This window comes from Temnothorax americanus, unplaced genomic scaffold (assembly GCF_048541705.1).
Source record: "Temnothorax americanus isolate GAGA-0224 unplaced genomic scaffold, ASM4854170v1 Scaffold29, whole genome shotgun sequence".
In the NCBI taxonomy this organism is placed as follows: Eukaryota; Metazoa; Arthropoda; class Insecta; order Hymenoptera; family Formicidae; genus Temnothorax; species Temnothorax americanus.
In genome coordinates this window covers 241,838-260,497 of record NW_027509432.1, presented here as the reverse complement: position 1 = coordinate 260,497, position 18,660 = coordinate 241,838, and the positions used below count along the sequence as shown (strand labels likewise).

General features: G+C 38.8%; 4 protein-coding genes across 9 annotated transcripts in view; 3 read left to right on the top strand and 1 right to left on the bottom strand.

Annotated features, from left to right (window-relative positions):
• M (zona pellucida domain-containing protein miniature) overlaps nucleotides 1–3,122 on the top strand; it is a 267,575-nt gene extending 264,453 nt beyond the window's left edge. For 3 of the 4 annotated variants that reach the window (XM_077410715.1, XM_077410716.1, XM_077410717.1), the window contains 2 exons: nucleotides 57–461; nucleotides 553–3,121. In XM_077410715.1, coding sequence (XP_077266841.1) covers nucleotides 57–461; nucleotides 553–1,143 — 996 coding nt within the window. In that variant the 3' untranslated portion in view covers nucleotides 1,144–3,121. Of the gene's footprint in view, nucleotides 1–56; nucleotides 462–552 lie in introns of all 4 variants that reach the window. The other variant, XM_077410718.1, reaches the window with a different exon arrangement.
• A 151-nt stretch (nucleotides 3,123–3,273) lies between these two features.
• Nucleotides 3,274–18,660, bottom strand: part of Dy (transmembrane protein dusky) — a 56,624-nt gene continuing 41,237 nt past the window's right edge. The window contains exons 1-4 of one of the 2 annotated variants that reach the window (XM_077410720.1): nucleotides 13,049–13,808; nucleotides 9,031–9,168; nucleotides 8,791–8,873; nucleotides 3,274–6,541 (exon numbers count right to left, since the gene is read on the bottom strand). In XM_077410720.1, the coding sequence (XP_077266846.1) occupies nucleotides 4,835–6,541; nucleotides 8,791–8,835 (1,752 nt within the window). In that variant the 5' untranslated portion in view covers nucleotides 8,836–8,873; nucleotides 9,031–9,168; nucleotides 13,049–13,808 and the 3' untranslated portion in view covers nucleotides 3,274–4,834. Of the gene's footprint in view, nucleotides 6,542–8,790; nucleotides 8,874–9,030; nucleotides 9,169–13,048; nucleotides 13,809–18,660 lie in introns of those variants that run through there. The other variant, XM_077410719.1, reaches the window with a different exon arrangement.
• On the top strand, nucleotides 15,428–16,663 carry Obp9 (odorant binding protein 9). Of its 2 annotated transcripts, XM_077410516.1 has the most exons (6): nucleotides 15,428–15,533; nucleotides 15,769–15,824; nucleotides 15,898–15,921; nucleotides 16,012–16,092; nucleotides 16,358–16,422; nucleotides 16,520–16,663. In XM_077410516.1, the coding sequence occupies exons 1-6, from the start codon at nucleotides 15,487–15,489 to the stop codon at nucleotides 16,547–16,549; spliced, it is 303 nt and encodes a 100-aa protein (XP_077266642.1). In that variant the 5' UTR covers nucleotides 15,428–15,486; the 3' UTR covers nucleotides 16,550–16,663. The 2 variants fall into 2 exon arrangements, with proteins under 2 accessions (XP_077266642.1, XP_077266641.1); XM_077410515.1 differs by having other exon boundaries at nucleotides 15,898–16,092.
• Nucleotides 16,849–18,636, top strand: LOC143899837 (uncharacterized). Its single transcript, XM_077410517.1, has 4 exons — nucleotides 16,849–17,035; nucleotides 17,215–17,265; nucleotides 17,368–17,430; nucleotides 17,956–18,636. Exons 1-4 carry the CDS (start codon nucleotides 17,019–17,021, stop codon nucleotides 18,110–18,112), a joined length of 288 nt encoding a protein of 95 aa, XP_077266643.1. The 5' UTR covers nucleotides 16,849–17,018; the 3' UTR covers nucleotides 18,113–18,636.

The window sequence follows — 18,660 nt, the reverse complement described above, 5'->3', positions numbered from 1 at the left end:
ATACCTTCCGGGTTTTCTTTGACAAGTTTGCTTATATAAAAATTCGTATAAAAAAGGTGGAGATATGTCGGCACGGTTGCCTGGATCATTGCCAATTGAGCGGTTCCGTAGCTCACTATATTCAAGAAAGAAAGGATCAAATACGACCACAGTATATAGAGAGCACGGCAGCCTCTAGCCTCTCCAATGACAACGATAACAGTAGCGCGGATAAAGACAACGAAGATGCGGATGGCAATGTGGAGCAAGGAGGTGGTTCTCTGTACGACGATGTCATCCAGAATGGCGATGAAATGACGTCGATCGGTGGACATTTCCTGGATGTTGAAAAGTCGATTCCAAAAGCGCAGGCACAGACGAGTAACCGACGAGTACCGTCGACTGTGTCGAGTACCGTGACTGAAACGCAGCACCACAGCGAGGTCCAGCCGGATGATGTCGATTTATCGAAACCATTTATGGTAAATATAAAACTTACTGTAAAACTTTCTCTTAATCGGTATAAACAACGTCGCGAAATCGGTATAAATAACGTCGCCGCTTCTCTTTCAGGAGCCATCGCGAGTGAACAGGTATGAAAGCGAGCAGGATCAATTCCCACATGGACCACGGAATCTGGAGGAAGACAATGGCGCGGTGCCGGTGACGCCGCTCTCCGCCAGCGTTACCCGGCGAAAACGCTCGGTGACGGTAACGGACAGGAAAGCGCGCAGCGCTGACGTCGGCGTTAGCGGTATTTACGAGGTCATCTCCGAGGCGGATCTGGCCTTTAGTCCGGACACGCATGCCGAGGCGGTGACAGTTTTTCAGGGTAGGATACGCGAAGAGGTCGTTTACGGAATCTGTCTACCAATGCCAGGTTTCAGCGCGCTCTTCATCGTCGTCGCCCTCTCGGCGGTCGTTTCCGCCCTCGTTGCAGGCGCGATGCTGCATCGGCTGCAGGCGCAGCGGGACGTCACCGCCGGCAGCAGAGAAAACAATCAAACCGAAGTACACGCCAACAACAACGGCTGGTTGCCTTACGGTCTGCTCCGCGTGCGCTGCACGGCGCGACCCACTCATCATCCCGACGAGCTGCAACAGAAGCAGGCGACGAACATAGTTTCGCAGATTACCGCGGATCCATCGGTCGAACGAGACTGATGACGATGACGAGGCCTTAAACTCGCGTCGCCTTAAGATACCTTAAGGCCACCGTGGGCCAGGTGCGTCTAAGGAGAGACAATGTGCAATAATACGCTGTACAAAGTATCGTAAGTGCGGAGCTGAGCTGCGCGCGATTATATCGCGGTTAGATCGAGAGGACAGGAATTTCACATAGAGAGACACGCAGAGAGATGAGCTAATACTAAAGGAAACAGAACGCTATTATTCGACACTATTGTTCGAGTGTCCTCCTGCGAATCGCGCGACGACATTGAATTCTCGCGAATCGCAGTTGTCGAGGACTCTATATCTTTACTAGGTATTTGCGTTATTCTGATGATTTTATAGCGAAGCTATTCCCATAACTCTCGTAACATAAATATTGTCTCAATAACGCGATGTTTTTTTTCAGCCGTTATGTCACGAATCGTAGTTTTCAATTATGATCAATTAAGTACTAATAAATACCGCATTGTTATGAATATTTCTTCTGAATATTACACAATGACAATATTATGCTCTTTTTACAAGTTCTTCTTTTTACATTTTGAATAAATCTATTGAAAAATAATGTTTAATAAAGAAATCTTTTAAAATAATTTTAAATGAATCATAAATCATTAAAGAACAAATAATGAAAAATATCTATTACTCTATGTCTATGAAGATACAATAAGGGGTTATAATTCATACGTTAAAAAGTTATAAAACAGATATGTTATAAGAGAGCGCATTTATTGAAAATATTTAAAAGCTAGAATAAATCCACAACAGTATGAAAAATTATGAGAATAATTTGTCGTTGATATGCAGATCGCGTTTTTGTGAAAATTTTAACGCCTTGATTAATAATAAAAGTCGTGGGTATATCGTAAAAAAAGTAATTTAAGAAAATAATATCGGAAATATTCATAATTCTATTAGTAGTATATTTATAAGATTAATGTATTTTGTCGTACGAATGGTAAAAATGATACACAGCTATGATTGCTCTGGTGCATCGAATTATCTTCTGTCTAGAGGTTTCGATGCATTCGAGATTCTATCAACAAATACATCAAGGGTTACGAAACATCATCTATGATCTAAGTTTTATTTAGATTATTAATAGATATTGTTATACTGTTTTATGAGTCTTTAGGATACTGAATCGTGTTCAGTTCCACGACATTCTCGTCATGTAGAGATCGTTAATGATTTGCTCTAAGGAGGCTAAAAGTAATATTTATCTCGGATGTGTATGAAATATGTTAACAGTTTTTTTTTTAGGAAAGCTGACACGAGGAAAATAAATATTCAACTCCCGTTATGTCCATTCCTTCATCTTCTAAAGTTTTCACAACCTATGGGTGTGTGCGCAAGACTTGGAGAAGGGTTTACAATTTTTCCCTTTATACCTCTCATGTATAGATAGATTGTTTCAAATCACGTATTAACAAGTCAGTATATTAAGCTACTGCCAGAAATATAATTTTTTGTTACAATTGAATCTCTTATACCTGATATACGTAAGTAAACACCCTGGAAATGTCCATACCGAAATGTCTCACGCGTAAAGACCTCTTCCAAAGATATTTCCAACGATATGGACATATTTTGAGCCGTATTTATGATATCCGAATTCTGTTTCACGTAGGAAACTCGGGAAACTGTCTAAACGGATTTTACTAATGGACGAGCAATAAAGTTTCATTTCCTTACTCGTCCAAAGGACTTGCGAGTTGCCAAGTATATAATATTTAAAACTAGATCTTAAGTTATTCGTACATATATACACGTGTACAAAAATTTGTCATACGCTTAGATTGGGTAACTTTAATTTAAGCGTAGCATGTGTACGATCAGCACTGAGAACTAGATAAAACGTGGCATTGCCTGACAGCGAATGAAAAACGTTCGAGCAAAAGTAAGGCGATATAGTACGACTATTTAGTTAAAAGATGTTTTTTTATGTAATGTATATAAATATATAAATAAATAATAATGGCAATAAATATGTATATTTACAGAATTGAATATACCTGGAATATACGATTAATTCCTAATTATAATTTATTCTGTATATAAAAATACATCAACTGTTTTTATTGGTTAATCAAATAACTAAATAGAGAGAGATTTGTATGAGATTAATTCTAATTAAATGGCCATGGAAATGCGCAACTTTTAGAACACCTTGCGTATTACTATATTGTATATCTTATACACTAAATACATAAATCACGCTGCAAATTGTATAAACTAATGACTGCACACACGATATATAACTTATTACTTTCATATATAACTTCCACATATAAATTTCTTTTCGCATTTTTAATACGTTTTTTGAGCAATACTGTATTGATCGTAGTAACAATAATATGACAAATGCGATAAAGACTTAATGCGACTTTATCATTCATCACATTTTTGAGCGCTGTTTATGTTTAACATTTATATAGCTGCACGTGAAACAATTAAAGCAAACCTCATCTCATAACCAAACTGCGTAATTTATTATTTGCTGTTTTACATAATATCAGTATAATATTTTGGCACTTCAGATTTTCGCAACTTAAGAAAAAGCTATTAAAGTAAACTTTAAATAATTAAATACTTATAATTGAAAATTTGTCAATTTGGTATAATACATTTGTCTGCCAATATCTTCATTATTTATCATTTTAATTATTTAATATTTAATTCGTCGATATTGCAATAGAGAATAATACTTTCACATTTTATTATTTTATTTTATTTGTTTACCTCACATGTAGAATTTTATATAAGATTCTATCTATAAAAAATTTAGATGGGTAACAAGTATAAATATGAATAATAATATTAACAATAACATTATTAACATTGCTTAAATGCTATATTGTAGATAACATAGACTATTTTCGCAAAATTTCAGCTTTATTATTACCTAGTCGCATTTTGAGCAACCATGCATACGTTGTTTATACGAGAATCCCAAATCCCGAAAGAAAAAAAAAACAGGGAGAAACTAAATACAAACATGTGTAGATAAGTAATAAACGCAGAAACAGGTTTGATTATCTTTGACTAAATTTTCGGCGTATCGCCTATGTTTATGCCTATATATAAAGGCCTGAGCATAAGTTTCATTATGACGAAGCACAACTCTATGAAGACCGTAATATATGTAGTGAACGAAGGTGACACGAGTATTGCAACATTATCGTAAGATAATACCGCTGGCGTTAGGAAAACGTAGTTTTACATAAAGTCGTGCTTGCGACACTCGATAGCCTCTACGAAACCTGAAGATTCGCAATTTCGAAGACCAGTTTACATAAAGTTCCCTTCCTGGTCTCCTTGTAAAAGGTATTCCACTACGTGTGCTCGATCCGCTCGAAATTCTGCATACACATAAATATACGTACAAAAAATACTGTCAGTTAATGGCCAAAGGTATTTGAAATAGTACAGATGACTTTTCCACCCGTTTACCGCTAATATTTTGTCTTGGCAAAGTATTGACACCCAAAACTAATTTCTTTCTCTCTACACGATCGCAGAGAATTCATCCTGTGGAAATATTGACCTCCAACGACGTTTCAACGATATCGTAGAAAATCTCGTAAACCGGTTTCGAAGAAGAAGAAGACCATAAAATTCGACGGTCGCCTTCTTCCAACATCAAGATATATCAGATCACCAAAACTCGTGACAGATATCTCTACGAGTAGAAGCACGTTCTCGAAGGTTTCTTCGTCGCGCCATTCTGTTCGACGTTAGAAAACGCCATGGACTTTTTGGCCCTTGCCGAAAAGGGCCTGAGACGTATAAAGAGGTAAGCGGACAACACACACGAGGAAAGTAGAACGGCGAGTAGGACAATGAGAGTAATCGCGAAACCAGGAGTGGTCATGCAGATCATGGTCGAGCTGGCCGTGTTCTCGTGACGTTGTGGAAATACCATCGTTGGTCCATTCATCTCGCCGTTGTTGTTATCGTTGCTCTCGTCGATGGAGAAGGTCAGGTCACCGGTCGAGACAACACGGATAATTCGATTCACACCTACGGCCTTTTGTGAATTGTGCACGATCTCTCGGGATTTCCTTCTTCTTTCGTCTCGGGGTCGTCCAGCCGCTGCCTGTAAATAGGCCTCCAACGGCAGCGGGATCGGAGGCGGAAGACCGTATCCGACGTCAGGGTGCCCATTCGTCGGCGAGTGACGATGGTGATTCTCCAGGAGACTCTGATTCTCCAAAAGCGGCGACGATTCCGAACACTGTTCCGGACATTGGTATCGGCATATCTGTATGGTACACTGGAAGTGAACCTCCATAGAGTCTGGAAACTTGAACGCCTGAAAATGGGCGTAGGACAGCACTGACGCCGAAGCGCCGAAATTCTTGATTTTTGTGAATCTAGACATCAATTTCGGCCGGGTGATACAGCCTCGCTGATCTACCAATTGTATCGGCGCGCGTTTGCCGTCGTGGGCCATGCAGTTTCTCACAAGCATGTCGAACTTGGAATCGTCGTCCTTGATCGCGAGTACCATCGTCATAGTCTGGCCGATCTTGACCAATCCCGAAACCTCGGAAGCCCACGGTCCCTTGCCAACCTGGATCTGCATCCAGCAGCCGACGTTATCACCGGCGAAGTCCGCGCGAACTACGTCCAGCATGTCCACGGGAAATGGGCGGAAAGTGACCGACTTCTCGTACAGATCGTGCCAAGTGCAGCGCAGTTTACGCGCCTGATCCCAAACCTCTTGCACTTGAGGATCGTACTGCACCACTATGATATTTTCAAAGAACGTCCCGGAGCCAGACTCGGCGCCGTAGCCGTACAATCCATTCTCCGTATTGCCGGCCGTCCCGCACGCGTGTATGCTGATTTCGAAGTTGACGGACGTGCGGCCAAGTCCCGCAGGTAGATGTACGCAATTAACGTTGCTGTAGTGGCCCTTACTGAAGACTATACCGTAGAACGGCTTATCGAAGCCCAAGTAAACCTTCATCAGACTTTTCTCGCATTTCACGTCCAGCGACACGATCTTTGGCATATCGGGCGTCGGCGCTGGCCAAGGTTCGACGCCGATCGCGGTGCTAACGCCACCGCCAGTGGTATAGATCTTATCCATAGCTTCCGATTGCGCTTTAGAAGGCGGCAATGGTGGTGGTGGTCCATGATAGGCGACGTTGTGCGGACGCGGCAAACTTAACGCACCTCGACCCGGTGGTAGCAGAGGATGACCTCGAAGACCGCCCGATTTATAGTGATTCCCTCCCGCATCCTTATCCGCTATGGAATCCAATGCCAATTGATCGGAATTAATTAATTCGTTATCCTGGTGATTCAGTGCCGAATTCTCGTTTCGATTATCTTCTCCCGGAATTGCCTCCACAACCTCGACTTCTTCGGCTCGAGCCAGCTGTAAAGACACCAATAATCGCGCGTTGATGTGATAAATAGATGCAATCCTCGTATATGTGTGTGTGTGTGTGTGTGTGATGTACATCACACATCTCCGGTTTTAAACAAAATATTGTGAAAAGTGAGTTTTAAAAAATAATGGGTGATTGGTTCAAATCTGCGCCACGGGTGATGTTAAATTCTTGCGAAACTAGTCATGTATTTATGATACTTCTTTCGACAGAGAATCTTCGTTTCTCTGTCTCTCTTCGAATCATTAATTATTTATGTCACCCTCGATCTAACGTATCCAATGAGGCTACATCACCATACCGAGATCTCATTCGAAAATTTTATTTTTGACACTGATTGTGAGCGCTCCGATGTATATATACATACATACGTACGAACGTCGTTTCGGATAATAATTTTTATACATTTATCGAAAAAAAGAAAAAAAACGGTCATACAACGGTATCCGTTTCTCACGCGCTCGCACGCGGGAAACCTAAGTATGTCAAGCTCGACAGAATCGCGGTGCACCGAGAAATGCGGTACGGGCTCGATCGTTCGATTATCCGATCGGACAAATGGAGCGATCGTCGAAAGAGTTATTTCCGGTGACGCGACAGCCGAGGGCAACGCGGCATGGACTGTTCGGATGACGGCGAGTCGCCGGCGGCGACGAACCTGTTCGGAGTGTTCAACGAATGTGGAGTTCGAGGATTCGAAGAGAGACGGCGGGGACGCGGCGATAAGGGGGTTGCGAGGTAGGAAGCTGGCGGAATAGGAGCATCGAGTCGGTGTGTATAGAACCGCGTGTACGCGTTACAGTGGTCGATTGCGTCACGCGTGACCTTAGGGCATAACGGACCACCCGTGTCTTTAGCCGCGGGTCAATCGGCCAGTTCCGCGCGCACATGTTCGGCGGGTCTCCTTCTCATTCTCACCCCTACCGCCCGGCCCGTCTGTTTATACTCGTCCTGTCATGGATTTTCAATGTGCGCGTCCCATAATTCGATCAAGGCCTACTGAGCCTACTTGCGCGCCGGGTTTCGCGCCATCGGCATCGCGACGGATCTCGACTCCGGCGATTTTCGAACAAGATGCGACAACTGGCGGTACCATATTGCCATGTTACCATGTTATATCAAATATATTTCGTCCAACGCCACTCGACGTCTTTGATCGTAACGGTTCGACGTCGGTAGCCGCTATCAGAAGAATAAAAATAACAAATGTATAAAACGCACGTAAGCAAACACTGAAATTTGTCACATTTCTTATTGCAAGAATATAAAGCATGTATATAAGAGGTGGAAAGAGAAAGAAACACGCGGTTTTTTGTTAAAACTACGTACAGAAAGAATTAAGCAGCTTATTATTATTGACATTGAAATGGTGTTAATCCGTTATATTCGCATAATTCATAGAAATATCGGCGACGGGCAAACGGAGCGATATCGACGATACCGGCATCGACACGGTAACGACGATTTCTTCGTCCCGCTCTATTGCGAAAGTAAAGATAATCGTCGATCGAGAAGCGAAAATCGTTGAGCGAAAAATAAAGAGGATGCGGACACACACGCATCGAAAATCGTGTCGGGCCATAGGAATGCAGGATGAAAAGGGTACGCACCGAAGAAACCGGTCGTTCCGCGCCCGGGATTTTTGCGCACCACCTTGTAAGAGAGCGGCCCGACGCGCGATGAAACGTTACTCGGGTCCTCGGTAGACAGTGGACAGTGAACGAGCCGGATCGAGACGCCGCGCCGCTCCGCTCATCCGCGCACCATTTTGAGACATCGGGCCAGGCGAGTCGCCCTTAGCTCTGGGTCAGACTGGTCAGAGCACTGGGTAACGGCATTGCCCGGCCACGTGCGTACCCACCACGAGATATCTGGGTTATAATGTAGTAATTACCTACGCGGACGTACCGCGCCACGTCCGCGTACTCCGCGTCGCGCGTGCCCTCCGCGTTTCCCCCGGTGCTGGTACCGCTGGTGTTCTCGCACCAGATGAGAATACCAATAATACCTGTACACCTCATTCACCGTCTTTCTTTCATCGATCGACATATTTCGCTTCGAACGCCGTTACGACGATCTTCGACGAACAACATCATCGGAACGTGTATCGACAATTTCGCGTTAACTCTTTCCGTATGACGTACTACTCTTGTTGCAACGGTCGCATAAACCGAGAGAATCGAGATTCGTTCATTCAAGAACACTTTTGAAGAACATAAAAGACGTATTCACTCACCCCCTTCAATAGGAGACAGGCTAGGATACAAATGCGTAACTGCATACCGCGTTAGTGTCCACGGTGGAACACTAGTGGTATCACTGAAAAAAATACCGATCACGTGTTAAATTTAAATTCAACCGTAAACATTAAATATACACTATGGCATAATTTGGCATTGTGAAAAACTCTTTGATAAAAAAAATACTTGATTTCTGAAATAATCTGAAATGATTGTGCCAACGCATAATAACCTACCTGTAACGATATAATCGTACGATCGAGTAGTCGTGGAAGTCGTGGAGACTGTCTCTCACAATTAAATTATATCGTAATATTACGGCCGGTCCTTTCTGTCGGCGTAACTACCGACTGCTCGCGACACGCCTGTGTGATCTGTAATTAGAGTTTTACAAAGTTTATAATTATAAGAATCTTTAGAGAAGCATCGTTCGTCATCGAAACTTTACAACGATCACATTAGGAGCGTTTACTATTAATCGCGCTTATTTCCGCTACCTTACGGTAAAGGACGCATCTACGTCTAGCTATAATCTACGGGACAGCCCGTTGTCGAACTCGGGTTTCGCTCATTTGGCTCGTGTTTGATCGCCAATTATCAAGCAATATGTTCGCCTCGCGCAACCACTAAGCCATCTGTCCCAAATTCCTCTCGAATGACCGGGTTTTCGCTCCGTTACTTCGTTGTAAACGTGAAACCGCGGTCGCATCTATCGGAGTCGAATTCACTAAATTTGCATGGCACAAAAGCGCACGTACAGAAGCCAACATATATATGTATAAGTTTCACGTTTAATCGTCAACATGTATAAATCTCACGTGAGATAACAAATCAAAATGATTTTGTCACATTATATCTTTTATAATAGAGAAGAAAAAAGATGGGGATATAGTAAGTATACCTGCGCTGACTCGTTATTCGTTACATGACCGCTTTTCTGCATATACACGGAACGAGAGTCAAAATCTGACTGCAACCTATTTTCAGAGAACAAAGCACTTGATTATAAAACAGGCAGTGTGCATATATATAAACGGGAAAAAAAAGAAAATAATTAAAACCTCATAACTAGTTTTATTCAAGTGTAATGAAATACTTGCCGAGGCTTTTGTCAGACGTAAATTGAGACGTAAACGGGGAAAACAGCCATGTAAATGGCGGGTAGGTAAAATGTCGCGAGTAGGTACTAATTTGTTTAACGATCGTGTCGATTTGAATGTCTCGCGCTTTAATGCTCTCTTACAAAGAACACGGCAGAAATATCTCCTCGTCCAAGCATTCTTTTTCACAACATACATATAATACGCGCAATGTACATATGTAATGTATGTACATACAGTACCTATACGATAACGTGTGTATTAAAGTTCTTTAATCTTACCATTTAACCGTTTAAATTTAACAAACAGCGCTCACACAGAATTTTACTTCCGACGATTATTTATCGAAATGTTCTCTCTAATTTTTAACATTAAGTGGGTCTCGATCATTTTGATCTTTAAACTATAAAAATCTATAAAGTTTAGTAACGTTCCGGTTTTAACGTTATAATGAAGAATGGCACGACCGCTTTCGCGCGCGCATGAAAGAGAAAAGCCAGAGACGATATGCAAGACGACTGTGCGGTAATGTGCGGTCAGTGTCCAAGTGGTATGCTCGACGTTTTATGAATGTAGGCAAGTAGGCTCCCGCCGATCAACGCTCGACCGCACGCGCGCGCACGTGGAGTCCAAGTCAAAGGAACCAACCGGTTAGCCGGGCGCGGCCGCCGGTTATTCGTCCAGTTTGCGCGAATTCAGTACTTGGTGTATACGATCGTAACATATCTAAAATCGAAAAATTGGATAATCGATAATCGATCTTGAAATTTTCTCTTGTAAACTGTAAAGCCGTTTTTTTGATGATTTATGGAGAAATTGTTGAGAAAGAACAAAGATATTGATATTCGAAAACAATCTGCAATCATACGATAATTTTGATCTTTAAAAAAAATAAAAATATATATATTTAATATTGCAAGTGTCGCAAATGTAATTGCCTCGACACGTGACTTTCGGAAGCAGTTTGGAGAGACAATCGCGAGACAGCAAAAACCGCAAAGTCATTCGATCGTATCATATATTATCTGTCATTCTGCTTTGCAATTCGTGTCACGATAAACCGCGACACCTGTTCTTCCTCTCACGAGTAGCTTGTACTCGAATAAAAATCACTGCCAGCTGTTTACACGTCTCCCATTTCACGTTAACCATGAATCGGGCATGCCGAAGATGTGCGGCATAGTGCCAAATACATATAACGGTTCCGTCGATGTTGTAATTCCGAAGTCGGGCACTCGCATAATCAGCAACCTAATAGCGACCTATATCGAACGAACATGGAGACTTTTCTGTTTCCTTGTCCCCCTTTCTCATTATCTTCTCTTCCATATAACGGACATCCAGAAAGACGTCCGTGTTGTAAATACATAGTATCCGCTAACATTCGAAAAGACAGACCAAACATACCGATGCATCGATGAATGTATGTTACTTGTTTCAGACTTTTTCAGAGATTTCATATACGACCGCGACGTTCGTCTAATATTTGTTTTTGTTTCCATTTTCTTTTTGAGGTCTCATCTCGCTAATTATTTCGCTCTAAAGATTCTACATAAATATTAATTCTGAGAGATTGTATGCAGAATGCTGTAGAAATTTTAATATATTCGCGATGTGAGCTAATCGTACGTCGAAAAATCGTCGTAATAATGTGAGAGATCTCCTTAATAAATTGAATAAATTGAACGCGCCGGACTGTCGCGCTCAGATATCTAATACGATCGTGACAGCGCATCTATTAGCCATTACGCTATTGTATCAAAATAATAGTGATGTGTCGTAATTATTAATGTGAGATCTATGATACTAATCTTATTATGGTGATCAAATGTAACAAAGTAGTCCAACTCTATCGCTTCTCTCTACATTTGCGTTCTAGCAAAAGAGAACACGTAATCTATAATAAAAGGTTATGATGGAAGAAAAAAAATCATGCGTTAATTTTTAATAAATAAATAAATATTAAATAAAAATTATACTCGATACAAATCTCAACGTAGAAACGTAATCCGATTTATGATTTATGAACTTGATCTTATATAAAAATTTTTAGACAAGAATACTGCAAAGTGACACACTTTTGAATCTTGGATAATAATGTGTACCTTAAAGCCATTGGTTCTGCTGCCATCAATACAGATCTAGCTTTCTTATTGGGTAAACGCGCGCACGCGTAATTGTATGTATCATAAAAAATTCACAGTCCACTTTTTTTAATATGCACCACTTCGTTTGGTTACGCGCGCCGTTTGCGCAATGGTATACACGAAATTACACGCTTTATTATGCAGCAATGTTTCTCTACCTGTGTTCTATACACACGCGTGTCACATTAATATTATTAATTATTACTAATTTATATTTATATTTACACGATTATATAATAATAAATGTGAAAAATCACATAATCACGATAACTTTAGAAGAATTTCTATCGATATTATAGAACAGGTCCGTTGGACCTGTTCAATATTGTTCCGCCGTAGCGCATAATCGCTGGAGTGGAAACGGTCACCACGTGGCTAACTACATACATATATCGTGCCGCATCTCCTACAGCGCGACGTATAATTTCTCTCAATGAGCCCGCGCCCCGACCGTTATTAACGCATTAACGAGGCGCGAAACGCGATGACGTGCGACTTGCCTCTAATAACTTAATCAGTGACGTAGCGCTAATTGGATTACGTCCTGTGCAACGTAGCTGGTCGTTAACCGCCGTACGTACGTCCGCCAGACTCAAGAAGCGCGTTTAACAGCCGCGAATTATCTACATATAACGACGATTTCATCGCGGTGCACACACAAGGCGCAGAGTCGTGGAGAGCCGTAGAGTATTTGGGAATTAAAATAGTCAGGGTCGTCTGTCAGCAGCTAACAAAATGCAAAATGCATGTTCGAAACAACGCGTTCTCATACAGATGATATTTTCGAGCAATTCTTCTCACCGCGAAAAAATTCTTTGTATCAGTATTAGCATCCAAGTATCAGTATCTATTGACGACGAATAGCTTTTTTTTCTTTTTTCTTTTTTTTAATAAACGGCTCAAAGCAAATTAAATCAAACAGTCGAGCTTGCAATAAGAACGATATTAGATGCAGCGACTGAACATTCGGTCTAACTTGATATTAGTGACACGCGATGATATCTTACTTCTCTGAGCCGATACCCAAGCAAATCCGGATGCAAGTGTGGTCCCCAACGTGCACGATTCTCCTTCGGATGTCAAACGGTCAGAAGGAAGAAAGACGAACTGAACGAATCGCTGGGATCGCTAACATCGATCCAAGTATCGAATCGCTGTATAACGCGTTAGGTCCCGCGTCCCGCTGCACAACCGCAACGCCCAATTCCGCACGCTCGCGCTCCAACGCAACGCTGCTCCAAGCTCCAACGAGCGCGAATACCGAGGGTGAGATTGACAAACTCACTCGTATCGCTGGTAAAGTGTGAATTGCGGTATTCTCTCGAACGGACTCTATAAGAGCCTTCGGAAGCTCCGTGCGAACGACTGATCACCTTGCGATGACTCCGCGATACTCCGCGATGCCCGCGCGACAGCTAGAGAAAGAGACGCGCGCGCCGGGACAACGTGCGGTCGCCGGTCTCAGAGGTGCACGCGAGAACTCGAAGAGTCGGAATAGGGTACACCTGTCCGATATACGGAGTATACTACAAACGCGCGTAGCGGCCCGCCCCCTGACCCAGACAGCCGGTACAGTTATATAGGTCCCTTGCGCGGAGCGGAGGATATCTCTCCTCGCTTCGTTCTCGCTTCATTCTCGCTTCACGGCTTCATTCGCCGTCGTGAGTCTGCGAGTCGGCGAGTCTGCGAGTCTGCGACAAGATGAATGTTCGATGCCGATGCTCCTCTGTATATGTCTGTGAGAAGAAGCGAGAAAAAATGCGTGTCCCCGCGAACCCCGCGTGTACTTGGTGACGACGACACCTATGCCCTATCGCTCAGGGCACATATGTGACATGGGGCACATTGGGTATAATTGATATTGCAATAAACTTTAATGAAAGCGTCGATAATTGGAATTTTGATGGGAAACCTAGATAATCTCTAACGATAACAACATCTCTCATTAGTTTTCTAGTATCGTTCGTTATCTAGAGCGTGCATATCTACATACATATACATTAATAAAGGGTCGATGAAAAATAAAAGATCCACTTATTGTTAGTACGAAGTATCGCTATACTCTTTTTGTAATCTCTTTTTTTTTGCGTTTACAGGTCGTGTTGAACGCAACGTTATAAATTGTGTATGAATGAATAACGTAACACCAACGTTACGTAACCAAAGTTAAATTATGATATTAAATAATATAATGCTCGCCAATATATGTGTGACACACACACACAAAATACACAAATATTCAAAATCTATCTATACGTATATACTACCAACTCAATAAGTTACACATGTTCCACTATTTATCATGGCAACTTTGTCATTCTGAGAAGAAATCGACTATTTGTTAATTGTTTAATAACATTTTACTTTTTACTTAACATTTTGCTAATCAAGCATGTCAGATAAATTATACTCATTAATTAATGGTATATGGAACAGTTGTACATAATTTTAAATAAAGTGTCCTCAAACTGCATCAAATTTGATTATAAAGATGCACGGTCTAATTATAAAATAATTTAGCTCTAAAAATAAGTTACTTTTATTGTTAATTAAAAATAGAATTAATAAAAATATTAGGCAGGTTTTGTCTTATCGTCTCCAAACTGAATACACCATATAGTGGCCTCTGGCATTGCATTTCGAATGCATTTAAATACTAAAGATAATGACATTTAACGATTGGTGATAATTTATCAATCGATGGTTATATAAAAAGTACATTTACCGACATAGCTTATAATAATGATTTTTGTTGTTAAACATTCGTGACACCGAATAAATACCAGATAGCTGAAATTGTGGCTGAAATATATTGTATGTATATATATTTTTTGTTAAAGAAATGCGCGCAAAACTGTAGGTAAATTATTATCATGTCTATTAAACGATATAGTAAAGATAGCGTTGATATAATTGTTTGTAACAAAAATAAGCGGAATCAGTTCAGACTTAAAATTACGACATATTATAAAAATAAACAATAAAGTAACGTTATAAAAATAGTGTATAATAAATAATATAATATAATGTCAAAATGGTATTGTTAACCATAACAATAAATAAATCATACACTTTGTATGTATGCTAAAAAATATCTTATCTAAATGTCGGCTAAAAACATTAAAGTCTCTCAAAACGTTTTATAGTTTGTCCTACAAAATCATTGATATATGAATTTATGTGCTAGACTACTTACAACACAGCTGGTTGATATAGCATTTATGTATTCGTTCAATTTCATATTTGACATTTATGGTACATTTATAGTCTATATATGACATATATGTATAGACATTTATATGTGAATTATGGATAGTTATCAAAGATTGAATATCAACAAAATATTCACGTCGATTACGGTCTACATCTACGATTATGTTCTCATTAACTGCAGTACCGTTTGACTGGTTTCTTTCAGAAAGCTGTTCGAGGAGCACCGTGAAATATGAAAATTACAAATATACTACTCGTTACTTTATCTCTTCTGCTAGTAAGTAACATTTTTAAACATTTTATTTTTCTACATTACTTTGTATTAAAATTTTTCTCTAATATTGCAAAAATTAACGTTTTGTATATTTACTGTGTAAATTATAAACTAAATTTTAGAGTATAGAATTCAAAGTTTTTATATCTGTGCATATACGTAGATTGTACAACAATTTTATATATATATGACACGTTTAAATTTTAAATATATTTAACTTGTTTTATTTTGTGTGTATGTTGGAGCACAAGCGGACATTAAACGAGATTGTCGTCAGCAAACGAATGTTTCTTGGGGTATGAATATTTTATATTACTCGCACATTGAGAATAATGTATTTATTTTTCTTAATTGGCTTCTTTGATCCAGTATCCTTAAAGCAACTAAAGGCTGGTAATATTGAACAAACTGATATAAAATTAAAATGTTATTTGAGATGCTTTATGATAAAAATTGGTATTCTTTATGAGAATAACAATGTAGATGTTGAAAAAGCTCTGCGTCATCTCCCGCGCAATATGCAAGAGTCATCGAAAAGAATTCTTAATCGATGTAAATCGATTCGTAAGTCTCCTCATTATATTTAGTTACTTTCTCGTATAACAGGGTCAATCTATAATTTTTGCAACTTTTAAAATGTACATTTTATATTTTATTTAATTTTTATATAAAATGTAGCAGTTCAATATACCTATATACGTATATAGATTCGTAAACATATACCTACTAGCATATATTACGAGGGATATAATATAAGTATATCAAAAATTTGAAAAACAGAAATTGATTATATAGTCGATAATAAATTAATAGAAAAATTAATTTTTAGAAGCAGAGAATGCGTGCGATAAAGCTTTTCAAATAGCTATATGCTACGTTAAAGCGCAACCTGAAGTACGTAAATTTTTTATATTTTATTTATAACATAAAGTTATTATCGTCATAATATGTATACTCTCTTTTATAACTCACGCAACAATTCTGTTTGCAGATCTTGAAAAGCGTATCGTTTATTATTTAGAAATAAATTGTTTTGAGTTCAGATATATGTAAAGCGGTGCATCATGAAAAATATAAATAGGAATAGCAGCTTGGACTTAAAGTAGCTGTATATATACGTAGAAACGCTATTTTACTAAAATTATGTCTCATTTAAAGAATATATTAAAGATAATTTTTCTAGTTTGCAATCTTCTAAAAGAAAATGTATAAAAATTCCTTAACATATATATTTTTTCTTAAATATAGTATATTATACACACACACACACACACACATATTATATATATATATAAATATATGACACATTTTAGATATATATTTACAAAAATTCCTTAAAAAAATGCCGGTAGAGAAAAAGATGAACGAAACCATGGTAACGCGTAATATTTGTTTGTAATTCACGTCACATATTAATTTTCAACAATATACATTTTATCAAAATTTTAGAATTTTTCAAAATAAAAAATTTAAGACACTAAAAACTCATCATGTGTGATCATTGTGCGTAAGTAATATTTATATGCGTTACATAAAGCAATTTTTATCTCTCATATTATATTATAAACTTCTTTTGCATACTTTTCTTTTTGATGTAGTATTATGTATATATATACTTATACGTAGATATAAAACACTGCTTTGTGTAAATACATGTATGAAAAATATCTATGTTATCTTTTATAGAAAAATTACCAGTCAAAAAGGATATGCTGGGCAAGTGACCTGTCGATGCAAGTAAGTTTTCATGTATATTTATAGATATATAAATTTATAAATATGTTTACGCGTATATATAAATAATGTATGTGTTATGTATCACACATTATGTTTGAACAGTGGCGAGAAAAAGAACAGTGTGGCCAGTAAGGAAAAGGACTTCGCTGGATGTTGTAGCAAAAAGTAAAAATTGCGTGATAACCAGTTTAAAAAATTCGGAAAATTATTTAAACCTATATGGCCGCCTGGCTGCATAATAATGATGGCACAAGCATTGCCAGCAATATTCTTACAGTTAGAGATTTTGATAATTCAGTGATTGTAACTCGACTAAATATGTAGAGAAAATAAGGTACACGGAGGATGTTGCGGTGCCAAATGTTGCTCGGGTACGAAAGAAGAGCATGGCGGATGTTGTAGCGATGCCACTACAGATCAAAAGAGCTGCTGCCCGACAGGAAAGTAATCTACCAACGCAATGGTCCTACTTGATGACAAGGTTAAAAAGGCGGTCATATGGGCTATTTTAGATGAATTCACAAATTCATCTTTTTCATCATATTTACACAATTACGCATAATAAATTCCTACTAGATGTTTATTCAGAGTTTGTCACAGTTTTGTCTTGTATTTAATATCATGATTACTGTTGTTATTACGTTTATTATTAATTAATATTTTAAACGTTATTACTGTATTTTTTATTAGAGCGAGAGAAGCAGCCGGCGGTTGCTGTATGTCTGGTTGTTGCAAACAAACTAAAAATGAAAAGAACGAGAGAGACTCGGCGGGTGCGGATTGTGCCACGCAGGCGAAAGATACCGTTCATCCTCCAGGAGGATGCTGTGCCGAAAATCGGAAATAACTTTAAAAAAGATATTTGCATCGTAAATCCTAAGTCAAAAAGATTTAAATACTTTCTGCCTATATTTCTCTTCTGCGCGCAATCTAAAATATTTGGATAATAAAACTACTTAAATCTCTGTATATACTTCTGTATATATTTCAAATCTGTATATTTTATAGTCGATTTGTTGTTACAAAATCGTCGCCGCAAATCCGCAAATCCACAAATCGTATCGATTCTATTTAAATTATCATGCAAAATACGAGGCAATCCTGTTGTTCGTACACAGGTTTGATATATTGTAAATATTCTTTATACTCTTCAATCAATTGTCAATACAATCAGGCTTAATATAGATGCTAAAACTTAGTCGCAACAATTTGCAGATATATTCGTCTGTTATGCATCCTATCCTTAGGCTTTTATGATATTACCGTAAAAAATTCATGATAATACGCTAAATTTTATGTACATCATTAATGATCGACAAATGTAGAAAATGTGTGACACATAACACACATGTAATTAACTAAACGAAAGAAAAAAATTAGTGTAAATGTGTTTAA